Source organism: Schistocerca nitens, chromosome 2, assembly GCF_023898315.1.
Source record: "Schistocerca nitens isolate TAMUIC-IGC-003100 chromosome 2, iqSchNite1.1, whole genome shotgun sequence".
NCBI classification, from domain to species: Eukaryota; Metazoa; Arthropoda; class Insecta; order Orthoptera; family Acrididae; genus Schistocerca; species Schistocerca nitens.
The window spans coordinates 366,389,401-366,410,193 of NC_064615.1; the positions used below are offsets into that span (position 1 = coordinate 366,389,401).

At 42.2% G+C, this 20,793-nt stretch overlaps 1 protein-coding gene across 1 annotated transcript in view; it reads left to right on the top strand.

The window, feature by feature from the left end:
• The window catches only part of LOC126234406 (ATP-binding cassette sub-family C member 4-like), a 123,763-nt gene that overhangs the window by 34,603 nt on the left and 68,367 nt on the right, over positions 1-20,793 (top strand). The window contains exons 4-8 of the mRNA XM_049943095.1: positions 2,350-2,554; positions 6,834-7,059; positions 10,909-11,065; positions 14,424-14,562; positions 14,644-14,754. Coding sequence (XP_049799052.1) covers positions 2,350-2,554; positions 6,834-7,059; positions 10,909-11,065; positions 14,424-14,562; positions 14,644-14,754 — 838 coding nt within the window. The remainder of the gene's footprint in view (positions 1-2,349; positions 2,555-6,833; positions 7,060-10,908; positions 11,066-14,423; positions 14,563-14,643; positions 14,755-20,793) is intronic.

The following is a 20,793-nucleotide window of genomic DNA, read 5'->3' on the forward strand; positions in this document are numbered from 1 at the left end:
GTGAGGGGGGGGGTGCTTTTGAGAGCTACTTTTGCACTTGCATAACCCCTAACTCGCTTCCTGTAGCGAAAACGTTTCCCAGTATAGAAAAAAAACTATATTATATTTTCTACAAAAAGGCGCTATTGATTTTGTATCTAGGACTATACTTTTCTCGTATTGAGCAAGAGAATACTGAAAATATCGCGTACTACTCATTTGCTTTTTCTTAGGCTGTTTTTGTGTCTCAAGATTTCTCCCAGTGTGATATCCGGGTTGACAGTTTCTAGTAAGCTGGCATTGCTGCTGCGTCTAATTTCGAAATGAACCAATAAGCGGCCGCCATATCCCACATCTCAGACAGGCCTTTTTGCCTTGTACTAGAAGTATTATCTTTATTAAGTTTTACGTTACCTTTCATTAAGCATTGGTATCTGAACTTTTTGTCTTTTTATTTGTTGAATTGATCAATCGCTGTGCTTATTTCTTTTATATTACCTACGATTTCCCGCTAGGGGATGTTCCCACTTTTACTCCCGCATCATGGCCGGTTGGTTATGTAGGCCCAAGCACACCCGCTATCTGGTTACTTTACAAGTGGTACTAATTAGTCAAAATGAAACAATTGCCACTTATATTTTTCAAATTTTCCACATTAGCAAAAAATATCAGCACATCAAACAAAAATGGTTCAAATGTCTCTGAGCACTATGCGACTTAACTTCTGAGGTCATCAGTCGCCTAGAACTTAGAACTAATTAAACCTAACTAACCTAAAGACATCACACACATCCATGAACGAGGCAGGATTCGAACCTGCGACCGCAGCGGTCGCTCGGTTCCAGACTGCAGCGCCTAGAACCGCACGGCCACTCCGACCAGCTCAGCACATCATTCTGTGCTCCATCACCTTCAGCAACATTACGTCGAAGCAATTTGATCTGTCACTAAAAGTTGACGTATTTACTCTGCGCACACGTTTAATTTGGAAATTTGTTGTAAGCTCTTATGGGACCGAACTGCTGACGTCATCGGTCCCTAAGCTTACACACTACGTAATCTAACTTAAACTAACTTACGCTAAGGGCAACACACACATCCATGCCCGAGGGAGGACTCGAACCTCCGACGGGTGTAGCCGCACGAACCGTGACAAGACGCCTTAGACCGCGAGGCTACCCCGCGCGGCAGGCCCAGTTTAGCTGGCCATACTGTGTATAGTTAGGAGTGGCGGTGCTGGGATGAGAAGTGTGCAAAATCATTCAGCAAACTTCTTTATTAAAGACTTAAAATAGCATCATTTCAAATGATTTAAATGGCTCTAAGCACTATGGGACTTAACATATGAGGTCGTCAGTTCCCTAGACTTAGAACTACTTAAACCTAACTAACCTAAGGACATCACACATATCCATGCCCGAGGCAGGACTCGAACCTGCGACCGTAGCAGCAGCGCGGTTCTGGACTGAAGCGCCTAGAACCGCTCGGCCACAGCGGCAGGCACATCATTTCATATCAAATCAAATGTAGCTGTGAACCTCTCAGTTAGCATTTACATATCATTGGCACGATTTATATGTGCAATCATTAAAAACAGAATAACATACTTGTACGGAAATTTAGAAAATTTGAAATTTTAACTCTTACAGTATCCGGCCGCCAGGGCCAGAATTTAAAAATATTCCCTAGAGCTCTCAGGTCTACGACGCCGTTAAGTTCCTTTTACAAAGACATTTATTTAAAAAATTACACTCCTTTCAAAAGATCAACGCCACACTGTAATCATCAGAGGCTCGAGGGAACAAGTTTTAATCTAAATGTGGCCACCCAAAACATAGGCCGCTAAAACGGTAGCAATAAAGACGGCTACCAATTACCACAGGCGTCCTTTTCGAAAATCAGAACTGCCATTCAACTGGTGACGTGTACTAACATGGGACCTGTGGCTCTTAGTCAATAATGAACAGCAAAAATTTATATAAATTTAAAAGAATGTAATTACATTAGCACACGTGCGAGCGTGCATCATTGTCCAGATCACAGTACAGTTTACTACAACCACTTTTTAACAAACGGACGACCGTAATCCAGTTTCCGCTGCCATACAACAGGTTCCAAAGGTAACCATGATGGTGGCGAATCCAATCGAAAAGTCCAATTTTTCGCCAGGCCGAAGCACGTAGCACTAAATCTGCTCACCGTCGGTATGCTGACAGATGATGTTTCCCTCCCGATCTTTCGACAAAGAACACACATTGAAAGCCGTTCCGCCGAAGCGGAATAGCGCCAGAATAGAGAGCATAAACCCACACTCGCCACAACTGGAAAGCAAACATCGAGCTGATATTGTCAATAAGCGTTCTGTTGCAGAGTGGCTCAGCCGCTACTTCTGGGATACACTATTCAGTACTTCAATCCAGGCAGCACTATTACGGAAGATCAAGCCTACATCTACGCAAGCCTCATGGTGATCATCAACTTCCTGAAGCTGTTCTGCCACCACCACTACACCATGCTGACCACATATGTCGGCATGAGGGTCAGGGTGGCTTGTTGCGCTCTTCTGTATCGAAAGGTGAGTTGTACACGGTTTTGGAGAAGGTAGTTGAAAAACATATGTGCCTGAGAATCTACATGAAACTGCCACCGTAGTTTCTCGTGAGTAAATGCAAGGTCGTGATAACAAAAACAGGTTCCGCCCACCTTCAGTTGCACAATAGCTTGCACTCTCAGAGATACACATGTAGTTGGTTTTCTGGGGTCGTGGATTGGATTCTTTGTTGCATCGAAGACAGATATCGATGTGGCCATTGTAGTGTAAAGAAAGCATTTCAGAACATCTCATCTACAAACTGAAACCTGCTATACCTCATTCATGAAGTTATTTCTCTGTCTTTCCTCTATGGCACTGGGGAGTTATACAACAGACTTTCGGTAAAGCAGCAAACACACTGTTCCAATATCACAGGAGGAGGATCTATACGTGAAAAATACCAGGACACGAGGAACAGTAAAAGTCTGATTACTTCATGGTGTCCAAATCAAACAATGAAGTTTCAGGCACCCTCAGGAGCAGATACAGACCAAGGACACAATTTGGTGATGATGAAGTGTAAGAAAATCGTCAGGATGAATCAGTGCTAAGAAAGTGGTATACAAAGTATTGAGGAATGAGGACGTGAGTTGGTTTTCTGAGGCTTTACATATTACTCTGACAAATACTACAGTTGGAACTTCACCCGAAGAGGAATCAAATTCCTAGAAAGAGCTGTCGCGTTAAGTTAGACAAAAAATACTGTTAGCAAGAAGGTAAGAACGAAGACACCTTGAGCAATAGAAGAAATAGTTCAATTGATCGCTGAAAGCAAGAAATATAAAAATGTTCAGGAACAGAAAGCAGTTCACAGACGTAAGTCACTTAGGAATGAAATCAAAAGGATACACATGGAAGTAAACGCGGGAAGCACAGATCCAGCACGTAGAAAATTCAAAATAACTTTCGATGAAATTAAAAGCAAATACATAAACATTAAGAGTACTGGGTGTAGAGCGATAGAGTACTGTGACAGTCTCTACTAGGGAGAGGAACTGTATGTTAACGCGATAGAAGACGAAATGTGTGCTGATTTGGAACTCATACTACAATCAGAGTTAGACAGAGCTTTGGAAAACTTGCGATCAAACAGGACCAAAGAGACTGATCAAATGGTTCAAATGGCTCTGAGCACTATGGGACTTAACATCTGAGGTCATCAGTCCTCTAAAACTTAGAACCACTTAAATCTGACTAACCTAAGGACATCACCCACATCCATGCCCGAGGCATGGCGGTCGCGCGGTTCCAGACAGAAGCGCCTAGAACCGCTCGGCCAAAGGAACTGGTTTGACAATAATTTCTGTTTATTTTGTAAAAGAAACTTTATCAGCATTCGGTTGCAATACTAAACGTAATGTCCGAAGAATTTAAATCAAGCTCATGTTTGTGGGATTTCAATTCCTTTCTCCAGAATACATGTCTAGTTTATTAACCACTGGAGTACATGCTTGGTTCATATCTAGTGGCGCAGTCGATCATTGTTACCAGCTTTAATCAACTCCAATGCAGTAAATAAACTGATGAGGTAAAACAAATTTTAAAAAAGGAAATGAATAGGTTGAAGTTAGATATTGTGGGAGGCAGGAGGAACAGGACTTCAGGTCAGGTAAATACGGAGTTACAAAGTCAGACAGGGGTAATGCAGAAGTGGGTTTAATAATGAATAAGAAAATAGTAATGCGGGTAAGCTCATGCCTACCACAGTAGTACAAGTCTACGTACCAACGAGCTCTGCAGATGATGAAGAGATTGAAGAAATGTACTATGAGATAAAAGAAATTACTCAGATAGTTAAAGGAGACGAAAATTTGATAGTCATGAGTGAGTGGAACTCGATTGTAGGAAAAGAAAGACTAGGAAAAATGGTAAATGAATATGGACTGGGGGAAAGGAATGAAAAAGGAAGCCGCTTGTAACAGTTTTGAAGAGTGCGTAATTTAATGTCGCTAACACATGGTTTAAGAATCATAAAAGAAGGTTTTATACGTGGAAGAGACTTGGTGAAACCGGCAAGTTGCGGATTAGTTATATCGGTAACATAGAGATCTAAGAACCAGACTTTAAATTTTAAGGCGTTTGCAGGGGAAGATGTGGACTCTGACCACAAATTATTGATTATGAACCGTAGATTAAAACTTACGAAATTGGAAAAATGTACGAAATTAAGGAGATGGGACCTGGACAACTTGAAAGAGCCAGAGATTGTTGAGTTTCAGAGGGAGTGTTAGGCCTCCAATGACTAGAGCAGGAGAAAGGAATACAGTCGAAGACGAATGTGTAGCTTTAACAGACAAGATAGTGAAGCCAGCAAGGCCTAATAGAAAGCCTTTGATAACAGAAGAAACTGAATTTATTTGACGAAAGGAGAAAATTTAAAAATGCAGCAAATGAAGAAGGCGAAAAGGAGTACAAAAGTTTAAAAAATGAAATTGACAGGAAGAGCAAAACTGCTAAGTAGGAATGACTATAGAACAAATGCAAGGATTTAGAAGCATATTTCACTCGGTGAAAGATAGATAACGCTTACAGGAAAATTAAAGAGGTTTTCGGGGAAAAGAGAAGGAGCTGTACAAATATCAACAGCTCAGATGGTCAACCAGTACTAAACAGAGAAGGAAAAGCTGAAGGGTGGAAGGAGTATATAGCGGGTCTATAGAAGGGAGATGAACTTGAAAGCACTATTGTAGAAGGGGAAGTGGGCGTAGATAAGATGGGAGATATGATACTGCGAGAAGAATTTGACAAAGCTCTGAAGGATATAAGGAGAAACAAGGTCCCGGGAGTAGATGATATTTCTTCAGAACTACTGATAGCTTTGGGAGATCCAGCAAGACAAAACTTTTCCATTTGATGAACATGATGTATGAGACAGGTGAAGTACCCTCAGACTTCAAGGAGAATATAATAATTTCAGTTGCAAAGAAAACAGGTGTGAAAATTACCGAATTATCAGTTTAATAAGCCATGGCTGCAAAATACTAACACGAATCCTTCACAGAAGAATGGAGAAGGTGGTAGAAACAGATTTTGAGGAAGACTAGTTTGGATTCCGGAGAATGTAAGAACACGCGAGGCAGTACTGAACCTACGACATATCTTAGAAGATAAGCTAAGGAAAGGCAAACATACATTCATACCATTTGTAGATTTAGAGAAAGCTTTTGACAACATTGACTGGAATACTCTCTCTGAAATTCTGGAACTAGCAGGGGTAAAATACAAGGAGCGAAAGGCTGTTTACAAATTGTATGGAAACTAGACAGCAGTTATAAGAGTCGAGTGGTGTGAAGGGAGACATTGATTGAAAAGGGAGTTTGACAGGGTTGCAGCCGGTCCCTGGTGTTACTCAATACGTACACCGAACAAGCAGTAAAGGAAACCAAAGAAAAATTTGGAGCTGGAATTGAGGTTTAGGGAGAAGAAATAAAACTTTGAGGTTTGCCAATGACACCGTAATTCCGTGAGAGACAACAAAGGATTTGGAAAAGGAGATGAACGGAATGGACAGTGTTTTGAAAGAAGGTTACTAGATGAACATTAACAAAAACAAAACAAGGATAATGGAATCAAGTCGAATTAAATCAGGTGATGCTACGGGAATCACGGTAGGAAAGGGGACCCTTAAAGTAGGAGATGTGTTTTACTATTTGGGAAGCAAAATAATTGATGACGGTCGAAGTAGATAGGATAAAAAATGTAGAATGGCAATGGGAAGGAAAGCATTCCTGATGAAGAGAAATTTGTTAACATCGAATACAGATTTAAGTGTTACAAAGCGTTTTCTCAAGGTATTTGTCTGGAGTGTAGCCATGTATGGAAGTCAAACATGGACGATAAACAGTTTATATAAAAAGGGAACAGAAGTTTTCTAAATGTAGTGCTGCATAAGAAAGCTAAGATTGGTTGGATCTATCAAATGGTTCAAAGGGCTCTGAACACTATGAAACTTAACATCTGAGGTCATCAGTCCCCTAGAACTTAGAACTACTTAAACCTAACTAACCTAAGGACATCACACACATCTATGCCCGAGGCAGGTTTCGAACCTGCGACCGTAGCGGTCGCGCGGTTCCAGACTATAGCGCCTAGAAGCGCTCGGCCACACCGGCCGGCGGTTGCTAGCAGATTGATAATTTATATCTGAATTTTTTGAGTTGTTAAACCACTGACTTACAGAATTTAAGGAAATGCTGGAGGTACTGACCGTGAATTGTTGGAGAACATCTGGAACAAAACACGCTGCTGTCTTGTGCCCCAGGTGCTCCGCATCAACAAGCAGTCCATGGACGTGACAGCGACGGGGCAGGTGATCAACCTCATGTCGAACGACGTGGCCCGCTTCGACGTCGCTTCGATGAGCGCCAACTGGCTGTGGATCTCATTTCTGCAGCTGGCGATCGTCACGTACTTCTTGTACCGCTCCGTGTCCTGGGCGGCCTTCGCTGGTGTCATTTATGTCATCATCATGACGGTTCCACCACAGAGTAAGTTAGCCGATATGCTATTATTATCTAGTAAATTATCTTTTCTGATGCAACAATAACAGAAAAACATCAATTTGTTATGCTAGCGTAAAAGTAGCTGCATCGATTTCATATTTTTACGAAGAGAGTATTTTGGCTGAGACCCGTTTCGTCATCCGGAGATAGGAAGTGGTGCTCAAGTACACTGCATGAATTCAGACCCTAAATGGAATGCTGTTGGTGGCAGTATCAAAATGACTAAACGTGATGGTTGAAAAAGATTCATTTTATTTCTCAAGACTACATCTTCTGCATAAACGAAAACAGGAACCAGGAGCAAAATTTAATTTACGCATCTAAACTAAAATGTTATCTTGGTGCCACTTGTAAGTTCTCGCTTACGTGGTTTCTGGGAGAGGTCTCCTGCCCTGCTAGTTCGCTAGTTCATTACCCATTGAGCGTCGACTCGGGGATGGTGATAAAAGAGCAACAAAAGATTTTTGCTTTCTCCGTTTCAACAGGTGCAGTTCAGATACAAACCCACGGCGGGATTTTTTTCGTGCGTTCCGCACTGCACTTGCTACAAATGGCTCAAATGGCTCTGAGCACTATGGGACTTAACATCTGTGGTCATCAGTCCCCTAGAACTTAGAACTACTTAAACCTAACTAACCTAAGGACATCACACACATCCATTCCCGAGGCAGGATTCGAACCTCCGACACTTGCTACAGCTCAAAGCGTTTGGCGATGGCGCCAGCAGTTTCGAGACACTGCTACTTGTTCAAAATGCAGAGCGCATTCAATAAGTCCTTTATGATGGTGGTAAACAACAACATTCAGGGTCTTGTAAATTCATTCCGACGGCAAGGTCTTCAGCGCCCGCTCAGTACATGATTGAGACAGGTGTTAAGAAAAGACTCAGAACAGTAAGATAAAAGAGAACGTACAACACACACACACACACACACACACACACACACACACACACACACACACACAGAGAGAGAGAGAGAGAGAGAGAGAGAGAGAGAAAGAGAGAGACTTCCTGAAGCTTCATGTATTCTGCACCGCTTCCTAAGGAAACCTTTATGGACCGTTCTTCTTTGAGAAAACGTGGTTACAGGAATCACGTACCAGGATACGTTGGAGATCTAGATTTTTCCATATTAAAGAGAAATGGCAGAAAGTTTCTTTTTTGAACAGGACGGAGCAGTTCCGCGCTGACACCTGCGTGTGAGATGGTTTCTTAACAACGAGCTACCTCAGCCATGGATCGGAAATTAGGGGTGTAGGATCTCGCGCTGTGCCGTTGGCCTCCTTGGTGGCGTGATCTCGCGGTACACCGTCAGTCCAAAAAGTTTCAAGACTGGATTAATAAAAAAATAGATAAACTTCAAGATAGTGTTTTTAATGCTTCATCCAGCGAGGTTCAAAATGGTTCAAATGGCTCTGAGCATTATGGGACTCAACTGCTGTGGTCATCAGTCCCCTAGAACTTAGAACTACTTAAACCTAACTAACCTAAGGACATCACACACATCCATGCCCGAGGCAGGATTCGAACCTGCGACCGTAGCAGTCGCACGGTTCCGGACTGCGCGCCTAGAACGGCGAGACCACCGCGGCCGGCTCCAGCGAGGTCATCGGTCCCATCGGATTAGGGAAGGATGGGAAAGGAAGTCGGGCATGCCCTTTCAAAGGAACCGTCACGGTATTTGCCTGAAACGATTTAGGGAAATCATGGAAAACCTAAATCAGGATGGCCGGAATCGGGTTTGAGCTGTTGTCCTCCCGAACGCGAGTCCAGTATGCTAACCACTGCGCCACCTCGCCCAGCTATTGTCGTTCAGGAGCCAAAGTGTACGGGACAAAGTTTACTTACACTTTTTTATTCTTCAAAATATTCCGGAGGATATCTTGAAAACTCGATTTAGTGATGTTGCTCATGCCGATTCGTAATCCAACTACTCTGACGCACTACGCTTGCACATCTACTACTTAATGGTACCTGCTGACAACTGTCTGGAGAACAGACAAATGCATATATGCTGTTTATAATAACTACATAAATCCTCCAACTATATGGCCATGGTGCAGCAACATTTATACATTTTCAGTACGAAAAAAGAGTCTAGTATCACGTAGCGCGCGCACATGCGGTCTGTATTCCCGGCCACTTCAATTTGTATACCAGTATTCGTGGCCCTATCTAAGCACAGCTGCATGCCTTCACCAAAGACAAAATGCTGACTATTTATGACTAATACATTACCCGCAGTTCCTATACGATTTCTGAAGATGCATCAAAAAGGCGAAAAGTGTCAATAACGTCTTTGCTATTTTTGCAACCTAGTCTCTTCTTCTTACTGAAAATATAGTAGCTCTTACAAGCTGCTAACGTATTCCAAGAATAAAATCAGTCCCTGAAATTTTAGGACGGACAAAGTATGTGATCTTTTGTGTGGGGTTTGTGAAATGATCTATGTGTCTTCCCTTCGAACAATTTTGAGTGACGCCGTTCCAGAGGAGGGCTCACTGAATATTTGTGAAAGGTAAATGTAAAGTTTGATCCTTAACATAACTGTAAAAAGTAGTCCAAGGCTGTATGTGCATGCGTACATATGCCATATCTCTGTGAAATGGGGTCGTTCTTTTGGAAAGGAAAACTTTGACCCTTGTGCCTAAGTTCAAACTCACTCTAAGTTTCTACCTTCTGTCGTTTAGAGCATGTAGTTTAGTTAAATGAGGTGAATCTTTCTGAAACAACCTATATTTCTCATGGCACTAGAGTAGTTTCTTTCGAAATCATTTTTCTACAGGCTGTCTAGTATGTAGACATATGCAGGAAGTCAGAACGCGGTATATGACCGACGCGGGGCGATGTTCGTTCACAGATTGTCTCTCAGCTGCCCTCTAACACTTGCTGATAGTGCGTACCAGGTGTGTCAAGAGCCACTCTTGAGAAATCTAGTCACATGCGAACGAGTGCGCAGATATATCTGTATGGGTGATTTCATGCACGTGTGGCCTGCGCGGAGTCATATCCGTTGTCTAGAGTTCGCCTCGACTTTTGAGGGGTTCTCGGGTCACGGGAGTCTCTCATACAACAATACCGAATACGGCCGTGTTAGCAGAAATAAATGTAAAGACATTGGCATTATTGACTGGTAGTTGTGGTGTGCTCGTGCAGATGCATAACAGAAAAGCTTTTCTTTCATACAATGCGGTGGTGCTTTTCTAATGTGAATTCATTGTATTACACGTTAACGCTCGGAAGACTTTGCCTGTTGTTCCATAGCTGAACGGTTATTTCCTTCACCCACAACATAAACACAGAAAAAATTACTCTAACATCTTTTCAACGAGCATACCCAAGTAGATAAACAGCAGTACTAACACTGTAAACACTATTACTTTTCCACTACTAAACTGCTGAACCGATTTGGATGGAATTTGGTTTAGGGATAGTTTGAACCCTGAGGGAGTACATAGGCTATTTTATAAATAAAAGAAATTTATGCCTAAGAGGACGAAATAGGGAACCAAATATCATTTTTTAGATTAATGGACATCGTCGCATATTGAGGGGAAAGATGGGAGGGGGCGGGGGGTGGGGGGTGGGGGGCGGCGTGCATTTCCAACTATGCTTACCCAAGCAGATAGGCACTTGAGGGCATTTAGAGCACTGAATCGTTTCTTCCAAACATCGTATGATAGGTCTCAAAGTAGAAAAAGACTTCACGACGGTTCCTTGTGGCTCGTATTAATGAGCAATATGACATATGAGTAATATATTGTAAGTAATATTCTTTTGTTGAACAATGTTAAAATGGTGCCCCGTAGGATGCTAATATGGTCTGTTCACAGCGTACATGGGTCGACTCTCGGCACGTTTCCGGAAGCGTGTCGCCGTCAGGACCGACGAGAGAATGAGGATGATGAACGAGCTGGTGCAGGGGATACAGGTGGTCAAGATGTACGCCTGGGAGAAGCCCTTCGCCAAGCTCGTCGCACTGGCCAGGAAGTGAGTGTAACTCCGTAACTAAGAGAACGAAAACACCAGTTACAGTCTAAGAAATGCACATCGTCATGCCTTATAAAACCACACACAGATTTAAATAATAGATGAGACTGGTGTGTCATGCAGTTAACATTCATTTAATCCACATTTGAAAAACAGTACCTGCTTTCTTTTGAGTATCTCATAATAATCAGTACAATTTAAGTAGAACTGATCTTATGGTTTAGAACGGCTTACCGCGCCTTTTTGTGTTTTAAAAACATGCCTCAATAGATATACCTTGTATGATTTTATCCCGTCAGTTCTGTATGATGAAGAAAGCTTGTACAGAGTGTCCAAAGAGGAATGGTGAACATACAGGGATGTGACAGGAACGATGATTCAGTGCAGAATGTCTAGTAAACACGTGCTGTAAAATTCACACCTTAAGAGGTATGAGAACTTCTTGATCTTGGATACTGTGAAACAAATCTCTTCTGCTTGAAGCTCTTTGCTCTCCACATTTTGAGTGGTGGTAGTACGGACCAAAACAAGAGACAATCTCCAGTAAACATGGGCTCTAGAATGCATACCTTAAGAATTACGAGGACTTGTTCATCTTTGCTATTGTGAAACACTACTCTTATACCGAAAAAGTTTTCATAGCTCTTAAGGAACACATTTTAGAGGTTTCCCAGCATTCTTTGCTTCGAACGGTCGTTCCCATCATATCCTTGAATACTGGCCACTCCTACTTGTATACCGTGTATTGATAACAATTTCCTTCATGAACTACATTCTGTCTTCACTAATCAATTTTTTTGATTTGTGCTGCTTCAATTCACGAAACGTTTCTTATCACTTTCTCGTATCACTCCAAATGTATCAAAAATTGTCATTTTATGCTATTAAGTAATCACTGCTGTAGAAGCTGTGGATTCTACAACATTTCATTTTATAAGCTGACTTGATTTTTATCCCTTTTTAGGAAGCGCACCACAATTGGTAAAAACCGTTATGGGATCACTTTGTTGTCCGTCTGTCTCTCCGTCTTTTAAGAGCCATTTTTATCGGGAACGGTTAGAGGTATCAAGTTGAAATTTATGTCAAATGCTAAGGTCTAGGGTCGCTTGGTGCTGAAAAAAATTTAAGCTTCAAAATCAGTACAGTCAAAACATGCGCCCATTTATTTCAAATATTTTGATAATCACTCAAATATACCTACAGATGAAGCATCTACACAAACAATGGCGTTTATACGGAATGCTCAGCCGCGAGTCCTACCCACAGTTGACCAGTTTCTTTTATATAGTACTTCTGAATTTATTTCTAACAGTGTGGAAGATTCTTTCAAAAGCCTACTTCAACACGAAAGTTCAAAGTATTTATATTAGAAAGACCTACTAATTTAACATATAGCACGTCAGTTCTATGTCCATTGGTTAGTTTTATGCATTCAAATTCTAAAATCGCAGTAATTTGCATCTAGTGTAACGAAAACCAGACCCGTACGAGCATACATGCAAGTGAAATAAAAAATATGAAGCTTTAGAGTAAAACAGGCAGAATCCTGTGGATAACAGATACATAAATTAGATAATCAACACCATTTTCCCTACTACTTTTAGCGACTGACTTACTCTTCTTTGCACAGATACTTGGAGATAAAATGGTGAATGCTATGACTTATGAATGTTCTCTGTCTGTTTACATTCCTGCCTGAAAGTCGCACGGTTATTGCTGTGCTAGCGTGCTAAAGTTTTCCCACTTGCCTGTTACGATTACTTGTGGACTCACTTTCTGACTGAAACTGGTGTCTATTAGGTGCGCAGTGGCTGTTAAGCCTAGTTTACACGACGACATTGGGTTGCGCCACTCGTTGCGTGGAATGAGTTGCACGCAAATAGTTTCATATTTGACTGTAGACAAGGCGAAACCAGTATATACTTTAGTTTCGTCGTTTTGTGGTTTCCTGAGTCACATCTGAAATGAAAGGTTTGGCTGCTGCACGTCGCACGAGTTGTGATGGAGTTAAAGCTTGTTGCGTGGAATCGCTGCATAAGATAAAAATAAGACACTTGTTTCAATTCGGGGCTGGATGAAGAAAAGACGTCAGCTCAGTTGCTCAGCATCGTTGCCGAAATAGTTTGTAATGGAAGACCCAAGAAGTTCTCTTAATTATCTTAGAATGTCACCAGAACTGTTAACGTTTCTTCTAAATAGAGTTAATTATGCGATAAGAAATAAAGATATTGTAATGCGTGAAGCACTGTCGCCAGAACTGAAATTACATATCACATTGCATGCATTACAATCGGGAACACTCGACATGTTATAAGATGCGGTTTCAGTTGTGATGGGGCTTTTTCGTTAACACCAATGATTATTAACTGTAATAATTATTAACATTAACAGCAGGCCGCATTTAAGAAGAGAATGGTTTGCAAACTATTCTCTTGAAGATGGCAATGTTTCAAAATTCAAACGTATGTGAATGGGGAACACTGCTGCGATGTTTTAAATAGATGAATATTGACTAAAAAATGTAGCTTCTTGATTTGCGTAGCCTTCCCTCCTGTCAACAATATTCCTAAAAAAAAAAGTGTGGGCCAACTCAAACGATGGGATTTTAGTCTTGTAGACAAGAGCATTTCTACAGCTAGATTTACATTTGCTTGTATTTTTCTTAATTCAGTTGTATATGTGCTCCTAATTAAATAAATTTTGCCCTGCAGCTCAGATATTGTCAAAGTATCTATGATCTGATCGCACATGGCGGTCTCAGGAGCAGGAATTTGTTGCTTATTTTTGTAATCAGCATCACTGAAATCCCACAAACACCTCTGCAAAGCATATACACACAAAAGGTGAAAATTATTCTCCGTTCCCCACTTCATATTTCAGTTTGTCTACATTCTACGAACACACATAACCTCAAAACTCATGCAACTAGTGTCGACAAAGTTGGAACACGCCGAAACTGTTTAGTTTCACTGACGAGTTGCGCAAACGCGCGGCGCGCATGCGCAGTTGCTGGTAGCGCAGTTGCCTGCAACGTAGTGTCGTCGTGTAAACTAGGCTTTAGATGGCAACCGCGTACGCGTCCCAAGCGCGAACAGCGATTCTTCTTGGCAGCAGAATCTGCAACCACACAACGTCCTCCACCCGGTTGCGCTGCTTACAGAGAGTTTCTCTGCCCCTAATTCTTGGGTTCCCATGTTTAAGGCCAAAACGGGTTAAATTCTTAAACCGGAGTACACAAAATTCTTCAGAGCAATCAGAACATGTCATAAAATTTCCTATAACCTTTGTAACTATTCCGTTCTTTTACATTTCGTGTTTCACCTTTAATGAAGTAGTGCCATTCTGTGTGCCACACCAGATCCGAAATCCACAAGCTGTTGCACGCAGCCTACTTGCGGAGTTTCCTGCTGGCTTCTGCTGTCTTCATTGAGAGGTCTTCGCTGTTGGTCACACTCGTCGCCTACTTCCTAATGGGTCGCATCGCCGGTCCTGACCAGGTCAGTACATCCACATTCTTTCCCATTTCTGTCTCACACCTGCGTTTCATGTGACAACATCCTTTACCTGCTGTGTTGCAGATATTCTCAATGGCTCAGTACTACAACGTCCTTAACGTAGCACTGGCCATCATGTTCCCCATGGGCATAGCAGCTATACAAGAAGCTCGAGTCTCAGTCCAACGTATACAGGTAAGAACAAATTGCTGACATTTCTCTCCATAAACAGAGAACATTATGCCTTTATACACTACTGGCCATTAAAATTTCTACACCACGAATTTAACCGACAGGAAGTAGATGCTGTGATATGCAAATGATTAGCTTTTCAGAGCATTCACACAAGGCTGGCGCCGGTGGCGACACCTACAACGTGCTGACATGAGGAAAGTTTCCAACCGATTTCTCATACACAAACAGCACTTGACCGGCGTTGCTTCGTGAAACGTTGTTGTGATGCCTCGTGTAAGGAGGAGAAATGCGTACCATCACATTTCTGACTTTGATAAAGGTCAGATTGCAGCCTATCGCGATTGCGGTTTATCGTATCGCGACATTGCTGCTAACGTTGGTCGAGATCCACTGACTGTTAGCAGAATATGGAATCGGTGGGTTCAGGAGGGTAATACGGAACGCCGTGCTGGATCCCAACGGCCTCGTATCACTAGCAGTCGAGATGACAGGCATCTTATCCGCATGGCTGTAATGGATCGTGCAGCCACGTCTCGATCCCTGAGTCAACAGATGGGGACGTTTGCAAGACAACAACCATCTGTACGAACAGTTCGACGACGTTTGCAGCAGCATGGACTATCAGCTCGGAGACCATGGCTGCGGTTACCCTTGACGCTGCATCACAGACAGGGCGACTGCGATGGTTTACTCAACGACGAACCTGGGTGCACGAATGGCAAAACGTCATTTTTTCGGATGAATCCAGGTTATGTTTACAGCTCATGACAGTCGCATCCGTGTTTGGCGACATCGCGGTGAACGCACATCGGAAGCGTGTATTCGTCATCGCCATACTGGCGTATCACCCGTAGTGATGGTATCAGGTGCCATTGGTTACATGTCTCGGTAACTTCTTGTTCCCACTGACGGCACTTTGAACAGTGGACGTTACGTTTCAGAATTGTAACGACCCGTGGCTCTACCCTTCATTCGATCCCTGCGAAACCCTACATTTCAGCAGGATATGCACGACCGCATGTTGCAGGTGCTGTACGGGCCTTTCTGGATACAGAAAATGTTCGACTGCTGCCCTGACCAGCACATTCTCCAGATCTCTCACCAACTGAAAACGTCTGGGCAATTGTGGCCGAGCAACTGGCTCGTCACAATACGCCAGTCACTACTCTTGACGAACTTTGGTATGGTGTTGAAGCTGCATGGGCAGCTGTATCTGTACACGCCATCCAAGCTTTGTTTGACTCCATGCCCAGCCGTATCAAGGCCGTTATTACGGCCAGAGGTGGTTGTTCTAGGTATTGATTTCTCATGATCTATGCACCCAAATTGCGTGAAAATGTAATCACATGTCAGTTCTAGTAAATATATTTGTCCAATGAAACCCGTTTATTATCTGCACTTCTTGGTGTAGCAATTTTAATGGCCAATAAGGTATTATAATTCCTTAACTGGTCTGGTATTACAGTGCAGCAACATCTTAGTTGTCACCCTGCTGGATGAATCTAAAAGTACAAGACCATCCGAAATGATCCGCTGGAGCAGATATTAGCAGATATTTATTAATGTTCTCAGTGGATTTAAACTAGGTAATCAAATGTATCTGGACACTTATATCTGGACAATAATATGGGTTGTCTCCACTCTTTGCCTTTTTGACGGCTTGAACACTTTCAGTGAGATGTCTGAACGTCTGTGGAGAAATAGCAGACCATTCTTCGAAACTAGAGAAGCTAGTGATAGTAGACCCTAGGGTCTGGGGCGAAGTCGACATTCAAATAATTCATTCCAAAGGTATTCCCTTGTGTTCAAGTTGGGGCACTGGGCAGGCCAGTCCACTTCAGAAATGTTATTATTCACAAATCATCGCCTCACTGGAGCTGTTTTATGACAAGGTACATCGTCACGCAGATACAAACAATCGTAGTCTCCGAACAATTCTTCTGCAAAATGCGTTCCCAGTACTCTCTCCATGGCTCTGGTGGTGTATATCCCGTTACACTCAAGATAAAATACGAGGGGCGTTCAGAAAGTAAGCTCCGATCGGTCGCGAAATGGAAACGACTATGAAAATCCGATAAAGCTTTGCACAGATGTGTTGGGTAGTGTCTCTAGTATAACCCCAGTTAGCATCACGTCGCTCTTCTCATTTCTGAGCTCGCAGTGAGTGCGTAAAGATGTCTAGAAAATAGTGTCTGCCGCCAAGTACGAGGGCCTGGTGAGAAATTTCGCCTGAAGCTATGCAGCTAACATTACATAACTGTCGTGCTGTTTCTTCTTCAAGACAATTCTCAGCCGCATTCTGCAGGGGCAATGAAGTTGCTCCTGCATCGTTTTCAAATGGAAATGTGAGATTACCCACAATACAGTCCGCAATTGTCTCCCCCTGAGTTTCATCTCTGGTCACATGAACCGCTGTCTTTGAAGACAACATTTTGACACAGACAACGAGGTGTAGGCCAGCGTGGAGAATTGGCGGAAAGCACTGGCGGCTGCCTTCTATGATGAGGCTATTGAAAAGTTGGTACAACGCTATGACAAAAGTCTAAGTCAGAACGGCGACTACGTAGAGAAGTAGCTGAAAGGTGTAGCTAATTGTTACAAGTAAAACATTTCTGATGTTCACTGTGGTTTCAATTTGGCAATCAATCGGAGCTTACTTTCTGAACAGACCTCGTATTCACTGAAGTATAGCAGCTCATGTTTTTTATGGCTCTTTTTAGCTACACCTCAGTGACTAAACCATAAATATCTTCCGGTACTGAAAATAACTGAATATAATAAACACTTAAGCCACTAGTCAAGAGGAGCATACGAAGCATGTTCTGTTATGTAAGAGGATCTTGTGGCCCTACTGGTGACCTGCACTCAGTCTTTGGCACTGCAGCTAGTGGTATCATGCACATTATCAAACCTCACTTCCCATTTCCTATGAAAAGTACCGAGATGGAACTGTAAATTAATTACTTTTATCGATTCTAACATTCGACAATCGCATATTTACTACTCAAAATGTTATTATATTTCTTATTATATTTTTGAGCATTTACACTCTTAAGTATTTCTACATGCCACGTCGGTTTATGATTTTAGCTATTGCCGTACTTTTCACACTATACATTTGTTACGTTATTTATGTCCTGTAAATACGTATATTTTAGTGTGTGATGGCTAATATCCATTCAGTCAGGCTCCTAAACAACAATAGCAAAAACAACAAGGCCAGGAAGTGACTGCTGGGAGAAGGATCGGGGTACCTGCACTGCCACCAAGAGTCGCAACCTAATGAAGGCAGTTCTGCATCTATATCAGTGTTCCACAAGCCACCTAACGGTGTGTGGTGGAGGGTACTGCTTGTATCACTAGCTGATCATCACATCCCTGTTCCATTTGTTTGTGGCGCCTGGGAAGAATGACTGTCGGTAAAGCTCTGAATTAGCTTTAATTTCTTGAATTTCTGTGGCGGTCATTTTGCGACGTATATGTGGGAGGAAGTGATATGTTGTCCGACCTTTCACGGAACGTGCTCTCTCGCAACTCCAACAGCAAAATCTCTCTTGTAACGTCTGTCAGTGGAGTTTGTTGAGCATCTCTGCAACGCTCTCGCGCCAACTAAACGATCCGCATTACTCTTCGTAGCCTTTTTTTTCTTTCTCTCGTCCATCACACTCACCCAGTAAAATCGAAGGCGATGAACAATATTCAAGAAACAGTGGAAAAAGCGCATTGGAAGCCACTTTCTTCGTGGATGAGCTGCATTTCCTTAAGATTTTTTCTAAGAATCTGAATCTGGCATCTGCTTCTCCTGCTACGTATTTGCTTTATCTGGTCATTCCCCTTAAGCTCACTCTGCATAGTTACTCCTAGATATTTTACGGTAGGTGCTGTTTCCAGCAATTTTTAATCAATAGTGCAGCTGGGCAGTATGCGCAGTATGTTATATTTATTTACGTTCGGGGTCAACTGCCAGAGCCTGTATCATTCATCAATCCTGTGCAGGTCATTCTGCAAATCGATACTATCTTCTGGCGTTGGTACTTTCTTATTTTCACCGACCGCTGTGACCGAGCGGTTCTGGGCGCTTCAGTCCGGAACCGCGCTGCTGCTACGGTAGCAGGTTCGAATCCTGCCTCGGGCATGGATGTGTATGATGTCCTTAGGTTAGTTAGGTTTAAGTAGTTATAAGCCTAGGTGACTGATGACCTCAGATGTTAAGTCCCATAATGCTTAGAGCCATTTCAACTATTTTATTATTTTCGTACCACATCATCTTACGACAGTCTTAAAGAGCTTCCGAGGCTTTCTTCTACATCATGTATATATATTGCAAACAGCAACGGTCCTATCGCACTTTCTTGAGGTATTACGGAAATTAGTTTTACATCTGCCGATTTTGTGCCGTTAAGAGCGATGTGTTGAGTTCTGTCTGTAAGGAAGTCATTAATCCAGTCGCAAATCTGGCCCGATACTGGGTAAGCCTGCATTTTTTTTTTTTACTAAATGGCGGTGCGGCACTGTGCAAAATGCCTTCGTAAAGTCAACCTGACCGCCGTTGTCTACAGCGCTACGGATCTCACGAAGAAACAATGTGAGCTGAGTTTCGCAAGATCTCTGTTTGCGGAATCACTTTTGATTTTATAGAGGAGATTTTCGTTCTCCGAAAACGTCATAATTCTTGAGCATAAGATATGTTCCATAATTCTACAACAGATTGACGTCAACGATATAGGTTTACGTATAATTATGTGCACCTGCCCTACGACCCTTCTTGAAAACGGTAATGAACTGCTCTTTTTTCCAGTTGCTAGGTACTGTTAGTTGCTCCAGCGGTTTACCATAAAATGCTCACAGAAGGGGAGAAAGTTCTTTTGCATAATCCTATAGAATTTATAGGTATCATCTGGTCCTGATAGCTTTCCGCTACTAAGCCACTGTACTGCTTTTCTACTCCGCGATCGGCTACCTCAATGTCTCCCAATTATACGCACGTATGATGATTTAAATGAGCGACCGTACTAAGATATTCCACGCTGAAAAAATTTCGGAAGGCTGAGTTCAATACTCCGTCCTTCTATCTTTTATCTTCTGTTTCGGTGTCAGTATGGTCACTGAATGAATGAACAGAGGATTTCGAACCGTGTACTGATTTATATAAGACCAAAACATCTTTAGGTTTTTACTCAGATCGGTTGATAAAATTTTACTTTCAAAGTCATTGAACGCTTCTCTCATTGTTCTCATTACTGTCACTTTTGCTTCTTCCAGCGTTTGCTTGTCAGCTATGTTATGACCTCTCTTGAATCAACGATACTTTTGAATTTTTTCCATTTGTGCTCCAAACCTTCCTCCTGTGTACTGATTATGACGTCCTTTAAAAAGTTAATATTTGAAGCTGACTACCCACATACTCTGTCATATGTATCATTTCACTCCTGCTAAGAAAAAATATTTTCCTACCTGTCGTGACAACCCTTGTAATGCCGTAATAGTTGCTATGACCACCTTTTGATCGCTGATGCCTTCTCTGCATCAACTGATTCGTTTGCTGCCATTTTGCTTCAACAAGCTTGTGGACCCATTTCGTATGGATGGTTGTGTTCAGTGTCTGTGTAGTGTAAGAAATAACAGGTGAGATCTACTGCTAGCATGTTGCCTTCTTCTCTCCAAGAGCACTATACTGGCCGCCAATCATAATGGAATACTACTCGTATAAAATGAGTCGCATGTCAGCATTCCATTAAACACTTCAGGGATACATTGCTGCCAGCTTGGGTGACGGCGAACCTTTGCATTAGATATTTCCTCCCATACTTTTACTGGGCACCTTTCTTCGCAACCAACAACAACCTTAACGACATCTTCACAACAATATTTTATTTATTAACACGATTCGGGATAAATCCACGCTCAATAGTCAAACGTGGAAATGTGCAGAACGTAAATGTTGTTAATTCTGCAATTTCGAGAGCTGATATCGATATTAACTTTATCTCGAAGCATGAATAGAATGTTAATAAGAAACAAAGAATAGTGGTCAAAATT